The following is an 18894-nucleotide window of genomic DNA, read 5'->3' on the forward strand; positions in this document are numbered from 1 at the left end:
ATGGATTCTAATGAGTGAAGCAATAGAAAATAATTTTAAGAGACTGAAATGCAATAAAATTGAAGGCACTTTGAACCCATCATTTCTCTGACTGGTCATTTTTACAGTATCACCCAATACATATTTGTCGAAATACAAATAGCCAACCAATCACCCTGTTACCAACCCTTAGTAAAATTTTGAAAAAAGTTATATTGTGGGTAAATAGTTACCTTACAGAACATTGAGGTTGTTCTTTAATGGAAGCCTCTCTGTCAGAGATATGTGTATAGGTGGCAGGGAAGTCAGGCGCAGGAGAGTCAAACGGAGTGTAAAATGGAGTCTTTTAATAAATGTCCAAGTAACATGCTACATAACACTAATAAGAAAAATGAACACAAACAAATATGGGTACGAAGACCCGTCGCGCACCTATACAAAAAACACTACACTGACAATAAACAATCTCTGACAAAGACATGAGGGGAAACAGAGGGTTAAATACACAACAGGTAATGAATGGGATTGAAAACAGGTGTGTGGGAAGACAAGACAAAATGAAAAATGGATCAATGATGGCTAGAAGACCGGTGACGTCGAACGCCAAGCACCGCCCGAACAAGGAGAGGCAACGACTTCGGTAGAAGTCGTGACACTCTCCAACATAATCCAGGTAGAATCAGGAATTCCCCAGGGCAGCTGTCTGGGCCCCTTACTTTTTTCAATCTTTACTAATGACTAAGTAAAGCCAGTGTGTCTATGTATACGGATGACTCAACATTATACACGTCAGCTAATAAAGCGACTGAAATGACTGCATCACTTAACAAAGAGCTGCAGTTAGTTTCAGAATGGGTGGCAAGGAATAAATTAGTCCTAATTATTTCAAAATCTTAAAGCATTGTATTTGGGACAAATCATTCACCAAACCCTAACCCTCAACTAAATCTTATAATGAATAATGTGGAAATTGAGCAAGTTGAGGTGACTGTCATGGTCAAAAGATATTGATACAACAGTAGCTAAGATGGGGAGAAGTATGTCCATAATAAAGCACTTCTCTGCCTTCTTGACACTATCAAGGAAAGTCCTACAGGCCCTAGTTTTGTCGCACCTGGACTACTGTTGAGTCGTGTGGTCAGGTGCCACAAAGAGGAACTTAGGGAAATTACAATTGGCTCAGAACAGGGTAACATGTCTGGCCCTTAAATGTCCACGGAGAGCTAACATTAATGATATGCATATAAATCCATGATTGCTGAAAGTGGAGGAGAGATTGACTTCATCACTGCTTGTTTTTGTAAGAAATGTTGACAAGCTGAATGCACTGTGCTGTCTGTTTAAACTACTAGCACACAGCTTGGACACCCATGCATACCCCACAAGACATATCACCATAGGTCTCTTAACAATCCCCAAATCCAGAGCAAACAATGGGAGGCACATAGTACTACATAGAGCCAGGACTACATGGAACTCTATTGCACATCAGGTAACTGATGCAAGCAGTGGAATCAGATTTTTTTTAAATAGATACAAATACACCTTATGGAACAGCGGGGACTGTGAAAAAGAACAAACAGGTACAGACACACACATACACACACATACGCTAGCACATTCACTCTATATGCACTTACATTGTAATTTTGTTGTGTGGTGGTATTATACATTTTTGATTGTAGGTATGTAGTGGATGTAGTAATGTTATATGATGTACTTTTATATTTTGTTTTATACGTGATATAAGTGCCTTAATAATGCTTTTGGACCCCAGGAAGAGTAGCTGCTGCCTTGGCAATACAAATACAAATAATACATGACTCCCTTTTCTACCCACACAACAATACAGTTTAATCACTAACACATTTTAATAAAACTGAATCTGCACAATCTTGATCCCACCATTGGACTGGCATTTGCGTAAATTAGCTGATTGACAAAAATGCAATCAATTCAGAATATCTTTGAACACACTATATAGTGCCAATCGCAAGGAATATGACAGAATTGATGGAAAGTTCAATATTTATCAAGGAACCACTCCTGCCTTTGCTAAAGCACTTCCATAGCAATGGCTGTTACGGTATATGACCAGCCCAGTTCATGCTATTGTATGAAAATGAGCCGCACCCCACATAAATAGTGCAACTTCTGATGACTACTTCTGATACTACACCTGATGACTACATGACTACTTCTGATGACTACATGACTACTCCTGATGACTACATAACTACTCCTGATGACTACATGACTACTCCTGATGACTACATGACTACTCCTGATGACTACATGACTACTCCTGATGACTACATGACTACTCCTGATGACTACATAACTACTCCTGATGACTACATAACTACTCCTGATGACGACATGACTACTACTGATGACTACATGACTACTCCTGATGACTACATGACTACTCCTGATGACTACATGACTACTTCTGTTGACTACATGACTACTTCAGATGACTACATGACTACTTCTGATGACTGCATGACTACTTCTGATGACTACATGACTACTCCTGATGACTACATGACTACTCCGGATGACTACATAACTACTTCTTATGACTACATGACTACTCCTGATGACTACTTCACTACTCCTGATGACTACATAACTACTCCTGTTGACTACATGACTACTTCTGTTGACTACATGACTACTTCAGATGACTACATGACTACTTCTGATGACTACATGACTACTTCTGATGACTACTCCTGATGACTTCATGACTACTTCTGATGACTACATGACTACATGACTACTCCTGATGACTACATGACTACTCCTGATGACTACATGACTACTCCTGATGACTACATAACTACTTCTGATGACTACATGACTACTTCTGTTGACTACATGACTACTTCTGTTGACTACATGACTACTTTTGATGACTACTCCTGATGACTTCATGACTACTTTTGATGAATACATGACTACTTATGATGACTACATGACTACTCCTGATGACTACATGACTACTCCTGATGACTACATGACTACTGCTGATGACTACTCCTGATGACTACTCCTGATGACTACATGACTACTCCGGATGACTACAGGACTACTCCTGATGACTACTCCTGATGACTACATGACTACTCCTGATGACTACATGACTACTTCTGATGACTACATGACTACTTCTGTTGACTACATGACTACTTCTGTTGACTACATGACTACTTCTGATGACTACATGACTACTTTTGATGACTACTCCTGATGACTTCATGACTACTTCTGATGAATACATGACTACTTATGATGACTACATGACTACTCCTGATGACTACATGACTACTCCTGATGACTACATGACTATTGCTGATGACTACTCCTGATGACTACTCCTGATGACTACAGGACTAGTCCTGATGACTACTCCTGATGACTACATGACTAGTCCTGATGACTACTCCTGATGACTACATGACTAGTCCTGATGACTACTCCTGATGACTACATGACTACTCCTGATGACTACTACTGATGACTACATGACTACTCCTGATGACTACTCCTGATGACTACATGACTACTTCTGATGCCCACTAACTATCTGAAGATAATACAAAGTTTGTTGAATTCTGTCTAACATCCCAATTAAGCCTTAATTGCACCCACACACATGCACATGCATGCACATACAGTACAAACATACACACACACACACGTGGTAATATTGATCATATATGCATATTATATATACCTCGCATGCGACCCATAGTAAGACTAAGCAATTAGCCTATGTTTATCTGACTCCATAAAGATAATTCAAATATGCAAGCAAGCATTAGGCAATGAGTGGACGTTGACTAGCAAGAATTGGTATGAGAGAGGAATAATAATGGCAGATGTTTAATAACATTGTAAAATGAATGAAATCACATACAAGGCATAAAGCTTAAGTTACAAACAATACAGTGCAATACTCTAGCTATGATCAGAGAGTGAGAGAGAAGTCCTAGCCTGAAAGGCCATGCTCTAAGTGGTGCAGGTAGCCTAGTGGTTAGAGTGTTGGGCCAGTAACCGAAAGGTTGCTGGATCGAATCACCAAGCAGACAAGGTAAAAATGTGTCCTTCTGTCTCTAAACAAGACAGTTAACTCACTGTTCCCCGCTAGGCTGTCATTGTAAATAAGAATGTGTTCTTAACTGACTTGCCTAGTTAAAAAGAAAGAAATAGTCCCTGGGGTGGAGAAAGAGAGAGTTGGTATCTCACAAGTGCAGTTCAGGAACAAAAAAGAATGAGACAAGAATGAGAATCTAAGACCGTTTTTTAAGCATCTGTTGCTTGGATTCAAAATCTGAGTTGTTGAACAGTAGTCTTACTGTAAAGTTAACCTCCAATCAGATATCAGCCCTACAGGATGTAAAGACAACAGAACCTCTGCTACCCAGAGGTGTAACAAGAGGGGATTGGTGAGATAATGCAGAGAAGGCTGAATTCCTATAACAACACAAAGGAATTCTTGCAGACAGTTGATTAAAGTCACTTTGGTGCCTGGGCCGCCCTACAAAGACACAAGCATTAGCGCGCACACACACACACACAAAATGAGGTTACCATGGTGTCTCCCGGCCATGCATGTCAAGCTGTGATCAGAGGAACTAAAGTCGATTAGAGTCTGAGTAATCTAGTTAGGCTGCATTAACATAGACAGAGGTCGATATCATGATTGTCAGAGGAAGAGGGAGGATGAGGGCTTGTCTTTATAATGGCATTTTCCTCAGTACACAACAGGCTGATGCACTCACAATTGTAGGGATCCTTAGTAGAGCAGCAGTCTACGGCATTGCATCGCAGTGCTAGAGGCGTCACTACAGATCGAGTTCAATCCCAGTTTGTATCACAACCGGAAGTGATCGGGTATCCCATAGGACGGAGCACAATTGGCCCAGCGTCATCTGGGTTAGGGGAGGGTAGTCCGTCATTGTAAATAAGAATTTGTTCTTAACTGACTTGCCTAGTTAAATAAAGGTTAAATAAATACAAATAAAATATAGAGTACATTTCCATAAAGATGTACTTGTATGTAATACAAGTGCTATTTTCCGACTGCCAGCAACTTTATTTATGAAGGTGTTATGAGAGCAAATGTTTTCTAATTAATGCTGGAGTCAATTAAATCTTAAGCAAAGGTTATTAAATGGGTTTGTGCACAATTATGTACAGTATAATGCAGAATTACACAATACATTTCATACTCCAGTAGGTCTGCAGAGATGTCCTACAGTTGGTTTGCGAAACAGCTTATTCATGAACTAATGTAATAATGTCTCACTAACTTCTGTTCAGAATATACTATTATGCCAAAAAAGTAGCCTATTTAGTTTCCATTATTTGTGTGATGAAACTAAGTCTACCAGGTAGGGTATTTCAACCTTTTAAAACCAGATTTGTATTCCTAAGTGATGCTTGAGAAAACATGTCCAGAAATCTGACCCATAATTCCCCATTAATCGTCTTTTCTGCCTCCTGTCTATGACCAGGATAGTGTAGCTGTGCTCTGGAACGCCCAAGGTTTAGCACTGGGACTTTGAAGTCCGCATCAGCCATCTTAGCCTGTGCCCTCTCCCTGAGCTGTTGCCTTTCATCCAGGATTCATCTTGTGATGGAATGAGATAGAAATGCCACTGAACACTTTTTTAGGGCAGGACCAAAGTTGATGCTGTTGTATTCCCCATACGTTTGCCTTTGGGAATGACTTGAGCAAACCTGCCCATTTTCCGTGAGGCCCCATTTCCATCGACTCTCCTTCTCTGCTTTTAAGGTGGAAACAGAATAGTGTTTTTTTCCACCAATGGAAATCTTGAAACTAATCATTTATTTTGCCCTGTTTCATAATAGGCTAGGCAAACTTGAGACAGAGAGAATGTGTGTGTGAGAGAGAGAGTGTGCTAGAAAGAAAGTGTGTGTGAGAGAAAGAGCAAGCGAGAGAGAGAGAGAGAGAGAGAGAGCATGAGAAAGAGCAAGCGAGAGAGAGAGAGAGCGTGAGAAAGAGCAAGCGAGAGAGAGGGCAAGATGCGTGAGAGAGAGTGTGTCAGAGAGAGATGGCAAGATGCGTGAGAGAGAGTGTGTGTGTGAGAGAGAGTGTGTGTAAGAGAGAGAGTGTGTGTGTGAGAGAGAGAGTGTGTGTGTGAGAGAGTGCATGAGAAAGAGCAAGCGAGAGAGAGAGAGGGCAAGATGCGTGAGAGAGGGCAAGGTGCGTGAGAGAGAGTGTGTCAGAGAGAGTGTGTCAGAGAGAGAGAGAGAGAGAATATGTGTGAGAGAGAGCAAGCAAGAGAGCGAGAGAGAGAGAGAGGGCAAGAAGCGTGAGAGAGAGAGTGCATGTGAGAGAGAGTGTGTGAGCGAGGGTGTGTGTGAGAGATAGAGTGTGTGAGAGGGAGAGAGTGTGTGAGAGAGTGTGTGTGTGAGAGGGAGAGAGTGTGTGAGAGAGCGTGTGTGTGAGAGAGCGTGTGTGTGAGAGAGCGTGTGTGTGAGAGAGAGTGTGTGTGAGAGAGCATGTGTGAGAGAGAGTGTGTGAGAGAGAGAGTGTGTGAGAGAGAGAGTGTGTGAGAGAGAGAGTGTGTGAGAGAGTGTGAGTCAGAGAGAGTGGCAGCGCACTACATTGCTGCCTGCCATAAGTTGAGGGACAGTGTCTGACAGACCAAACAACCTGCACATGTACTCTACTGTATGCTTATTGTTATTGTTGAATGTATGGTTATTTTGACACTTGGTTATTGTTGTTACTGTTGTTCCGTTGACAATTTTGATTCACATTTTTATTTTTTATATTGTTAACAATAAGCTTTTGCAATATGTACATTGTTACGTCATGCCAATAAAGCAAATTGTATTGAATTGAGAGAGTGTGTGTGTGTGTGTGTGTGTGCGTGCGTGTGTGTGTGTGTGTGTGTGTGAGAGAGAGAGCGTGTGAGCATGAGAGAGAGTGTGAGCATGTGAGCATGAGAGAGAGTGTGAGCATGTGAGCATGAGAGAGAGTGTGAGCATGAGAGAGAGTGGGAGCATGTGAGCATGAGAGAGAGTGTGAGCATGTGAGCATGAGAGAGAGTGTGAGCATGAGAGAGAGTGGGAGCGTGTGAGCATGAGAGAGAGTGTGAGCATGAGAGAGAGTGTGAGCATGAGAGAGTGTGAGCGTGTGAGCATGAGAGAGAGTGTGAGCATGAGAGAGAGTGTGAGCATGAGAGAGAGTGTGAGCGTGTGAGCATGAGAGAGAGTGTGAGCATGAGTGAGAGAGAGAAAGAGTGTGAGTGAGAGAGCATGAGATAGAGAGAGAGCGAGAGTGAGTGTGTGAGCATGAGAGAGCGTGAGAGAGAGGGCAAGAAGCGTGTCTTATTTTAATGAAACATTCTCATTTCATTAAAACCTCACCCCCGCCCTTAAATAAAACACAAAACTATATCCTGTACTGCTTACATGTACCCTACTCACCTGTCCCTCTGCCACACGATACAAAACACCACATATGACAATAACAAACAAAAACTTACCACTTCTACAACCATATATCCAAAACATCTTCCCCAGCTATACAGACAGCCCCCCACAACACACCATATCTCCTGAAACATCTCCACGCTTTTTATCATTTTATAGAACTCAAATTCTACCCTAAGGCGCGTAAAGACCATCCCATTAAATAATAGTAAAGGGTCTGTTATTCCACCACCTTTGACTCTGTTCCTCCTTGTTATCCAAATAGCTAACTTTGCCTGAGCAAACAGAAAATTCAGAAAAACACATTTGACCTTTTCCTTATTTGAATACCTGTACCCCATTAGAAACATCCCAAGAGTAAAAAATATCCCAACCTCTCGCACAGACATTCCAACATAGACATTAATGGCATTAACCTGGCGCACACAGAAAACACATGAATCACAGTTTCTCTCATAACACAGAAAGGACACCCCTGCCCGACTCCCGGTTCAATCCATGCCAACCAGCTGTTAGTGGCCAGGGCTTTGCCTCCCACCCCCTCAAACTCCCCCAGGCTCGGAGTTACAAAATCGAACAAGTCCTCCAGACCCCCTTGCCAGTCCCCAGTCTCTGCCGTCACCTGCAGTGAAAAGGTGGCCCCTCCCCCTTTGGCCGCTCAAACACCCCCCCTTACCAGCTCAGACAGTGCCTCCTGGACCTCCTCCAGGAATCTCTCCAGCAGCCTAAGAGACATTATTCCTGTTTGTTGTGCCAGGACTTCCTGGGTTTTCCACCCCTCCTCTCCCAGCAGTCACAGGTCATCCAACCTTAGTAAGCCCACTGCCATCAGTCGCCTCTGTAGGGTGGCCGACTGAACCGATCTCAAAGGGATGGCAGGGTTGTTGAAGATAGCCTCCTCCCACAGCCCAGGCTCCACACCCCCTTCTCATGTGGGCCTTAGCAGCTGCCAGGCCCTCAGCACTGCAGAGTAATAATCTGAGAGACCTGCTGTACTCAGCCTCTCCAGCTTCATGAGGAACAGCTGCCAGTCCAACCCTAATCCGCCAGCTCTCCTCAGCAGCTCACATGCTGGTTCCCTCCAGCCAACATCAGTATGGCACAGCAGTCTCTGCGCCGCCTTTAGTCGGAACGCAGCCACCCTGTTCTCCAGTTCCACCAGGCCCTGTCCTCCTTCGTGGACGGTCATGTACAACACAGCCGCCCCCAGCCAGGTCTGTGAGCAGACCGGCGGGGGTTTGAGGACAGCCAGTTTATGCCACAGGGAAAATGCCACCAGGTTGTTGATTATCAGCACCCTCCCTCTATATGACATGAGACAAGAGCCACCTCCACCTGGCCAGTCTTGACACCACTGCCTGTGACAGCCCCTTCCAGTTCTTCCTGACCCACCTCTCCGAGCCCAGGTACACCCCCAACATTTGAAGCCCTTCACAACCCAACTGCAACACCCCAGGAAGCAGAGGAGGGGCCCTATCCCCCCATATAACAGAGCTTTTCTCTTGCCCCAGTTTATTTTAGCTGAGGAAGCTCCCTTGTACACCTTCAGACTGGTCTCTAGTGCCTTCATATCCTGCCCATGCCTGACCATCACAGAAACGTAATCTGAATACACTGACACTGCTATGCCTGTCCAGCACACTTCCTGCAGTCTCCTGCATAGCAGGCCCAAAAGAGGCTCAATGGCTAGTGTATATAAATTCCCAGATAGAGGGCATCCTTGTCTAATGCCCCGTCTCACCCAGACTGGCCAACTGAGCCCCCCTCCCACCTTGACCATACATGACACCCCAGCATACAACAGCTTCACACAGGTCAACACAGCTCTTCCCAAACCCAAACACAGACATCACATTAAACAGATACTCATGGTCCACTCTATCAAAGCCTTCTCTTGATCTAAAGAGACCAGTCCAAAGTTCACATTAGAACCTCTCGACAAGTCCAACATGTCCCTGATTAAGATGAACAAGTTGTCCGTGATTGAGCGTCCTGGTACATAATATGTTAGGTCCTTATGTGCTATCGAGTCCAGATGGGACTTCAGTCTGTTAGAGAGGACCTTTGCAAATATCGTGTAGTCCGCACAGAGCAACGCCACAGGCCTCCAGTTCTTAAGTTCACACAAGTCCCCTTTTTTGGGCAGGAGAGTCAGAGCCGCCCGACGGCAGCTCATCGGCGACTCTCCTACCCCGACACATTCACACAACAAGCAAAATAAGTCCAGTCCAATTATTCCCCAGACTGTTTTATAAAACTCCACTGGGAGTCCATCGACGACATCTGGGTTACGGCCTATGCCAGTTCATGGGACAACAGAGGAATGTCCATTTCATCCCTCTGTGCCAGAGAGAGCTTAGGGAGTTCTGCAAACAAGACCTGAGCACACATAGGATCACATATTTCTGCCCTATACAACTCAGGTTAAAACTCCACAATTCGATCCCGCATCTCTCCCACTACAGAGGTCACCCGCCCATCAGACAGCCATAGACCATGCATACCTTTGGCTTCACCTCTCTGTCTTTCCAAACCAAAGAAGAAGGAGCTGGGAGCATCCATCTCCTTGAGCATAGAGAACGTAGCTCTTACAAGTGCTCCCTTTGTTTTAAACTGGAACAAACTACCCAGGTCCCTACGTAATTCAGCTAAATTAGCCTGGAGGCCTACATTGCCTTGCCCCACCATCTCTACCTCCATCTCACTAATACAACACTCTAGTTCCCCCAATACTCTCCTAGCCTCTGAGGATGAGAGAGCTGTATACTGTTGATTGAAAAGCCGAATTTGTACTTTCTCTACATCCCACCATTGACTCAGAGACTCATTCTCCTCTCTTCGCTGCCCCCACCTTTCTCAAAAGGTCTGCTAACTGAAGCAAAAAGTGGCATCTTGTAAGAGCTTTACATTAAACTTCCAATAGGATGCCTGCCGGGGCCATGGTGAAATAGATAGCCGAGCCATGGTTGGTGATCCGAAAACCCCACTGGGAGAATGGTAGCGCCCAACAGCCTATTGCTCCGATTCCTGGACATGTCAAAACGATCAAGTCGGGCTGCACTCACTCTAGCCCCAAAACCCTTCACCCATGTATACTGTCTTGTGTTGGGATGTTTAGTTCTCCAAACATCCACTAGGTCGAACTGATTAATGATGTCCCTTAACACTCCCACTGACCCTGAATGAGGCTCTTCCCCATTTCTGTCTTTCGTAAAATCCATTGTACAGTTCCAGTCCCCTCCGACCACCAGCGTCTCCTCAGGCGCTACCTGTGAGAGTTCCTGTCTAAGACACCCAAATAGAACCCCCTCTCGCTCCCTGTATTAGGCGCATACATATTTATAAAGACAAAACCCATGTTGTTAATTTCTGCTTTTACAACAAGCAGCCTACCCCTACACACCTCCTTTGAGGAGCAAATTGTTAGACAGAACCGGTACAAAAAGGACTGCCACCCCTGCACTAAAATTTGTCCCATGGCTCAACACACTTGCCCCTTTCCACCAGAGCCCCCAGTCGACTTCATTCAACACATCACTATGCGTCTCCTGCAGAAACAACACCTGTACTTTTTTTGGTTTTACAAATTCACCCAACACACTCCTCTTTCCTGCATCTCTGGTGCCATTTATATTGCGCGAGCCTACCCGAAGAGTCTCCATAAGAAGTGGAAGTGAAGCCAGCAAAGAAAGAGACCAATAGCAAAGATCAAAAAGCCCCAGTGCCAGAAAGAAACTATACATCTAAACTTTGTCTGAAGGTAGACCTTTACGCACTGTTGTGACCCACTTCCTCAACCTAAACCATTTCCTGGGTGAGAGGACACCATGCCCCTCATTTTTCATAGCATGTTGTACTGATCTTATAAACTTTTTCGGATCAGAAAAAAAGGCCTCAAGATTAACGTTTTTCCCCTTGGTCTCATTCAGGGACCTTGTCAGTTCCCTCAACGTGTACTTTGACCCCTCGGCTTGACTGGCTGTCAGCTCTGGACCCATTGAAGAGGAGTCTGTAAAAAAAACTCCTCATCATCTTCCTCCTCAGACTCACTTTCCTCCTCATCTTCATCTCACATCCTGACCACCTGCCCTTCCTCTCTGGTCAGGGCCCCCCCTCCCAGCACCAGGCAAAGGTTCCTTGGTGCCTTAGACCACACCAGCCTCTCCACTCCCACCTCCTTTCTTCTCCCTCTTTTTCCTTTTCCACCTGACACCCTCCTCCTCCCCCCCAGTCTCTTACACTTCCCCACTCTAATCTCCTCATCCACAAGCATAACCTGACTAGACCCAGCCTCATCTACTCCATCCTCCATAACCTGACTAGACTCATCCTCTGATACACCACCATCCATAGCCTGACTAGACCCAGCCTCAGCTACACCACCATCCATAGCATGACTAGACCCAGCCTCTGATACACCACCATCCATAGCATGACTAGGCCCAGCCTCAGCTACCCCACCATCTCTAGCCTGACTAGACCCAGCCTCTGATACACCACCATCCATAGCATGACTAAACCCAGCCTCAGCTACCCCACCATCCATAGCCTGACTAGACCCAGCCTCTGATACACCACCATCCATAGCATGACTAGACCCAGCCTCAGCTACCCCACCATCCATAGCCTGACTAGACCCAGCCTCAGCTACACCACCATCCATAGCATGACTAGACCTAGCCTCTGATACACCACCATCCATAGCATGACTAGGCCCAGCCTCAGCTACCCCACCATCTCTAGCCTGACTAGACCCAGCCTCTGATACACCACCATCCATAGCATGACTAAACCCAGCCTCAGCTACCCCACCATCCATAGCCTGACTAGACCCAGCCTCTGATACACCACCATCCATAGCATGACTAGACCCAGCCTCAGCTACCCCACCATCCATAGCCTGACTAGACCCAGCCTCAGCTACACCACCATCCATAGCATGACTAGACCTAGCCTCTGATACACCACCATCCATAGCATGACTAGGCCCAGCCTCAGCTACCCCACCATCTCTAGCCTGACTAGACCCAGCCTCTGATACACCACCATCCATAGCATGACTAAACCCAGCCTCAGCTACCCCACCATCCATAGCATGACTAGACCCAGCCTCTGATACACCACCGTCCATAGCATGACTAGACCCAGCCTCAGCTACCCCACCTTCTCTAGCCTGACTAGGCCCAGCCTCATCTACACCACCATCCCTGGCATGACTAGGCCCAGCCTCTGCATCTCATTTCCCCCTGCACCTTGACCTAGATTTCCCCCACTGGCGTTTGTGCCCTCACCTTTTCTACGGCCCTTATGTGGGCACGCAAAGCTCTTATGCCCCAAATCCCCACACTCAAAACACTAGACTATCTGTGCTGGCAAACCCTGTGTAGAGCCCCTCCCCATGCCTCACTTTAAAATGCACATTTAGCTGTTGCTCATTGTTATTCAGAAACATAAACACTTGCCTCCGGAATGAAACAACGTGCTTAACGGCATCTGCCTGAATACCTTCCGACACGAAAACCGCTAGCAAAACGACTCAGCTCTTTCCTGATTTGATCATCCGTAATAAACGCAAATTTGCAACTACCACCCTTGTCGAAGGGTTCGAAACAGGCAAAATTGGCCCCAACACACCCCTTACAAATATTCCACTAGCAATTAGCCTACCAACCAAATTTGCTCTTTTCATGAACACAACCACAGCTTTGTTCATTCTGGAAGCGGAATGTATAAATTCAGCTCCTACCTGTTCACCGACTGCAAGCAGAACCTCCTCCACTTTAACTCCATTCTCAGGAACACACCTGAATCCATACTGTATCGACAGCGTCTCCTCCACGCTACGCTGAGAAGCACACCTTTACACCACACCTTCTAAACCCCAGGAAATTGAATCTGTCCTATTCCACCCTAACTTAATTGATAAAACCTGTGGATAACCACTAAAACAAATAGTACATCAACCCTCCACCATAGAAAATGACATTTAAAGAAAAGACCAAGAACAGAATCAAGAAAAAAAGTTAGGACAGACCCCTCTACACCAAACACTTAAACTCCAAAAAAAACTCCCAGCATGCACTGTGAGAGAGAGAAAGAAAGAGAGAGAGAGGGCAAGCAGCGTGTGAGAGAAAGATAATGTGTGAGAGAGAGAGTGCGTGTGAGAGTGTGTGTGTGTGAGAGAGAGAGAGTGTGTGTGAGAGAGAGTGTGTGTGAGAGAGAGAGTGTGTGTGAGAGAGAGAGAGAGAGAGTGTGTATGAGAGAGTGTGTGTGATAGTGTGAGAGAGAGAGAGTGTGTTAGAGAGAGAGAGACTGTGAGAGAAAGAGCGAGAAAGAGCAGGAGAGAGAGAGGGCAGGAAGCGTGAGAGAGAGTGCGTGTGAGCGAATGTGAGAGAGAGAGAATGTGAGAGAGAGAGTGTGAGAGTGTGAGAGGGAGTGTGTATGAGAGAAAGAGCAAGAGAGAGTGAGAGAGAGAGAGAGCAAGAAGTATGAGAGAGAGTGTGTGTGTGTGATAGAGACAACACCTTTGCTTCAAAATGAGAAAATACAATGTTTCTAAGCTATGAAGAGTACAGTTTGGAAAGTACAACACAAATGACATTCCTGGTTCTGTGCATTTGTTCATTGTGAAATGAGGTTATTGTGGCCAGACATGGACCTATAGTTTTGTCCAAAGAATCACAAGGAGAAAGCAGAAGATGTGCACAATATCGGTCTTCTTCATGAATTGGTCAAGTGTTTTCTTGTTATTGTATTTTCCCTTTGTGACCCTGAGTAGTATAAACACAACATATACTGAACAAATATATGAACGCAACATGAAACAATTTCAAAGATTTTGCTGAGTAACATGAAATCAGTCAGTTAAAATAAAGTCATTAGGCCCTAATCTATGGATTTCACATGACTGGGCAGGGGCCCACTGTGGAGCCCCCTTCCCCCCTCTGACGATCCCTCAGGTGAAGATGTGGAGGTACTGGGCAGTTATGAGGCCGGTTGGACGTACTGCCAAATTCTGTAAAACAACGTTGGATACAGTTTATGGTAGAGAAATTAAGATTAAATTCTCTGGAAACAGCTCTGGTGAACATTCCTGCAGTCAGCATGCCAATTGCATGCTCCCTCAAAACTTGAGACATCTGTGGAATTGTATTGCATGACAAAACTGCACATTTTAGAGTGGCCTTTTATTTAATCTGTGGAGTGATCGTGATGTTTGATCAGTTTATTGATATTCCACACCTGTCAAGTGGATGGATTATCTTGGCATAGGAGAAATGCTCACTAACAGGAATATAAACAAATTTGTGCACAACATTTGAGAGAAGTAAGCTTTTTGTGTGTATAGGAACATTTCTGGGATCTTTTATTTCAGCTCATAAAACATGGGACCAACACTTTACATGTTGCGTTTATATTTTTGTTCAGTGTATATTACCACGGTCAGCTCTCTACCCACTCTAGTGTACAGTATGTGAGTATGCTGTCTGATATACAGTGGGTGTGTGTGTGCGTGTGTGGGTGTGAGCAAGCGTGCGTGCGTGCGTGTGAGCGTGCGGCTGGGTGAGACTGTTTACACTGATGAGGGTATTGAATGACTCATCAATCCTCTAGAGGTGTAAGGAGAGAAGATTTGGAAAAAACTCAAACCCACACACAGCAGATTGCCACTATTCCCACTGTGGGAAGTGAGACACTGCAAACGGCATGGTTCACCTCTCTTTAAAAACCCAGTTTGACATTTGGTACGGCTGCAGCTACAGATGTAGGCTTCATTATTCTCGTTGGAGAGTCTGGTTTCCATTCACCTTTGATTTGCCTGTTCAGTAGAAACTCTCTGGAGAGGTTTCCCTCCACATTTCTCAGGGAGATTGCACACCCGCCTCTTCACTGGCTGTAACCTATGAACAGAGAAAAACTGTGCATTGAAACTGAAGCATCATAACAGAAACTCAAATACCTGTTAAAACACAATTAAAATTGCCTCCCGAGTGGGCGCTTTGGTCAAAGGCACTGCATCTCAGTGCTAGCTGTGCCACTAGAGATTCTGGGTTTGAGGCCAGGCTCTGTCGCAGCAGGCCACGACTGGGAGACCCATGGGAGACACAATTGGCCCAGCGTCATCCGTGTTAGGGGAGTTGGCCGGCAGGGATGTCCTTGTCCCATCACGCACTAGTGACTCCTGTGGCGGGCCGGGCGCATTGCATGCTGACACGGTCGCACCTTCGCCTCTCCCGAGTCTGTACAGGAGTTGCAGCGATGAGACAACACTGTAACTACCAATTGGATACCACGAAAAAGTGGTAGAAAAATATTTATATAAAACACAATTGATATGCTGGTTTATAACAAAATTAAGCACATCTGTTTGATGCTGGTTGCTGAAAGCTGTTCACTTTTATTGCCACTGAAATGAGCTGAGAGCTGAGAATGAAAATTCCTGAAAACCTGTCCAATATCCTCCAGAGAAGCGAAGCGCATCTCTCGTTTTTCCTGGAAGGCCCTTTGGACCTAAATGTCAATGTTTTGAAAAAAAAATGTAATAAAATAATCAGTTAAACAGTTAAACCTACAGTTGTACCTCCTGATATTTTCAGCTGCATTTTGAACTGTTTGTCTCTGCTTCTCTGTCAGACATCCGCGGGTTGCAAACATTCCTGGACCAGGCGTCTCGGCAGGGTCTGGACGTGTCTCTGCAGAGGGTGGACCGCAATGTGAGCAGGGTGTTCACCAACCTGTTCAGCACCATGCGGACCGAGGAGCTCAATCGCTACCGGGACACTCTGCGGCGGGCCGTGCTGCTCATGAGCCCCCGAGGAGCACAGGTGTTCATCCACCAGGTGAGTGGTGTGTTGCCCACCATTATACTTTCCTTATTTTCTGTTTGGGATTAACTGAAAGGTCAAATGGTCATGTTATTTTGATTTATTAACTTTTATTTAAATCAGGGGAGCTCAATTGAGACAAGGGTCTCATTTTCAATGGTATCCTGAGCCAATAAAGTAAAATATAATAAAAAGAACAAGTACATTACATTCGAACATCACTAACATCACAGCCATCATAAACAAGTTATTAAATAAATCAATCAAAACAATTGCAGACCTCTGTGAACTCATTTATCATCACGGTTTTAAAATGCCCTATGGCACCAGGGAACAGTGATGACCCATCATTCAGAGCTTATGAGCCCCACCTGTTTAGCAAAAAAAAAAAAATATATATATATGTATATATATATATATGTACAGTACCAGCCAAAAGTTTAGACACACCTATTCATTCAAGGGTTTTTCTTTATTTGTACTATTTTCTACGTCAAAGCTATGAAATAACATAGGGAATCATGTAGTAACCAAAAAAGTGTTAAACAAATCTAAATGTATTTTAGATTTTTAAAAGTAGCTCCCCTTAGCCTTGATGACAGCTTGGCATTCTCTCAGCCAGCTTCACGTGAAATGCTTTTCCAACCGTCTTGAAGGAGTTCCCACATATACTGAGCACTTGTTGCCGGCTTTTCGTTCACTCTGCGGTCCAACTTGTTCCTAAACCGTCTCAATTGGGTTGAGGTTGTGTTATTGTGGAGGCCAGGTCATCTGATGCAGCACACCATCACTCTCCTTCTTGGTCAAATAGCCCTTACACAGCATGGAGGTGTGTTGGGTCATTGTTCTGTTGAAAAACATATTATAGTCCCGCTAAGCACAAACCAGATGGGATGGCGTATCGCTGCAGAATGATGTGGTAGCCATGCTGGTTAAGTGTGCCTTGAATTCTAAATAAATCACAGACGGTGTCACCAGCAAAGCACCCCCACACCATCACACCTCCTCAATGCTTCACCCCGGGAACCACACATGCAGAGATTAACCGTTCACCTACTCTCATTCTCACAAAGACACCAAAAAATAAAACATTTGGACTCAAAGGGCATATTTTTACCGGCCTCTTGTTCTTTGCTTGTATTTCTTGTCCTGAGCAAGTATCTTATTCTTATTGTCTCCTTTAGTTGTGGTTTCTTTGCAGCAATTTGGCCTGAATCACGCAGTTTTCTCTGAACAGTTGATGTTGAGATGTGTCTGTTACTTCAAATCTGTGAGGCATTTATTTGGGCTGCAATGTAACTCTAATTAACTTATCCTCTGCAGAAAAGTAACTCTGGGTCTTCCTTTCCTGTTTCACTCCTCATGAGAGCCAGTTTCATCATAACGCTTGATGTTTTTTTTGACTGCACTTGAAGAAACTTAACAATTTCTTGACATTTTCCACATTGACTGACCTTCATGTCTTAAAGTAATGATGGACTCTTGTTTCTCTTTGCTTATTTGAGCTGTTCTTGCCATGATATGGACTTGATCTTTTACCAAATAGGGCTATCTTCTTTCTGTATACCACCCTTACCTTGTCACAACACAACTGATTGGATCAAATGCATTAAGAAGGAAAGACAATCCACAAATTAACTTTTTACAAGGCACACCTGTTGATTGAAATGCATTCCAGGTGACTTCCTTATGAAGCTTGTTGAGAGAATGCCAAGACTGTGCAAAGCTGTCATCAAGGCAAAAGGTGGCTACTTCGAAGAATCTCAAATATAAAATATATTTTGATTTGTTTAATACTTTTTTGGTTACTGCATGATTCCATATGTGTCATTTCCTAGTTTTGATGCCTTCACTATTATTCTACAATGTTGAAAATAGTCCAAATAAAGAAAAACCCTTGAATGAGTAGGTGTGTCCAAACCTTTGACTGGTACTGTATATACATACAAATATTTGTTGTGTGTTGCCTGTTTTGCATGTTATTTTTGCATTAATACGTGTCACGTATAAGTTTGGAAACAATGTAAAAAAAAAAAAAAAAATGTTGAGTTAATAAAGCTCCATACAAACAAGGTCTCTTTTTTGCTTTTTTGAGTAAGGCAGCTCCAAAATGCAGGTGTTTCAGCCTAGCTCATTGCTTTCTGTGGTGGTGGGGCAGCCAGTGGAAAATATGGAGCGTAAGGGTTGGTAATGTTCTCTAGTTGCGCCGTGATTGGCTTAATGTTCTGTCACTCACGGGGACACTACATCACCGCAAAATCTATGGGAAGAGCTAAGAAATTCAAGCCCCTTGGGTGCTGCATAGTTACATTAGAAGTGCCATCTAAGAAGGCTCAAGGTCATTGGCTACAAATAAAATGCAGTCAAGTCACGTTATATCTACCGTAGCTTTGACTGGACTGATCATGTCAACATCATACTTTCAAAATCTTAGCTAGGAAGCTAGACAAGCAGTCATCATCATGAATCATGTTGACAATCTACTGGCAAATGCTTTTCAATCCTTGTCATATGAAGATAAATCATACATAAAACGTATCAGTGCTCATTGGCCATTGGACATAAACATTAGACAACAAGTTGGAAATCAAAAATTTGACAATGAGTGGTTAGG

General features: G+C 44.2%; 1 protein-coding gene across 1 annotated transcript in view; it reads left to right on the top strand.

The window, feature by feature from the left end:
- Positions 1-18894, top strand: part of LOC112254905 (glutamate receptor ionotropic, delta-1) — a 453280-nt gene that overhangs the window by 257878 nt on the left and 176508 nt on the right. Inside the window, exon 4 of the mRNA XM_024427867.1 lies at positions 16090-16295. Coding sequence (XP_024283635.1) covers positions 16090-16295 — 206 coding nt within the window. The remainder of the gene's footprint in view (positions 1-16089; positions 16296-18894) is intronic.

This window comes from Oncorhynchus tshawytscha, linkage group LG01 (assembly GCF_018296145.1).
Source record: "Oncorhynchus tshawytscha isolate Ot180627B linkage group LG01, Otsh_v2.0, whole genome shotgun sequence".
Lineage (NCBI taxonomy): Eukaryota > Metazoa > Chordata > Actinopteri > Salmoniformes > Salmonidae > Oncorhynchus > Oncorhynchus tshawytscha.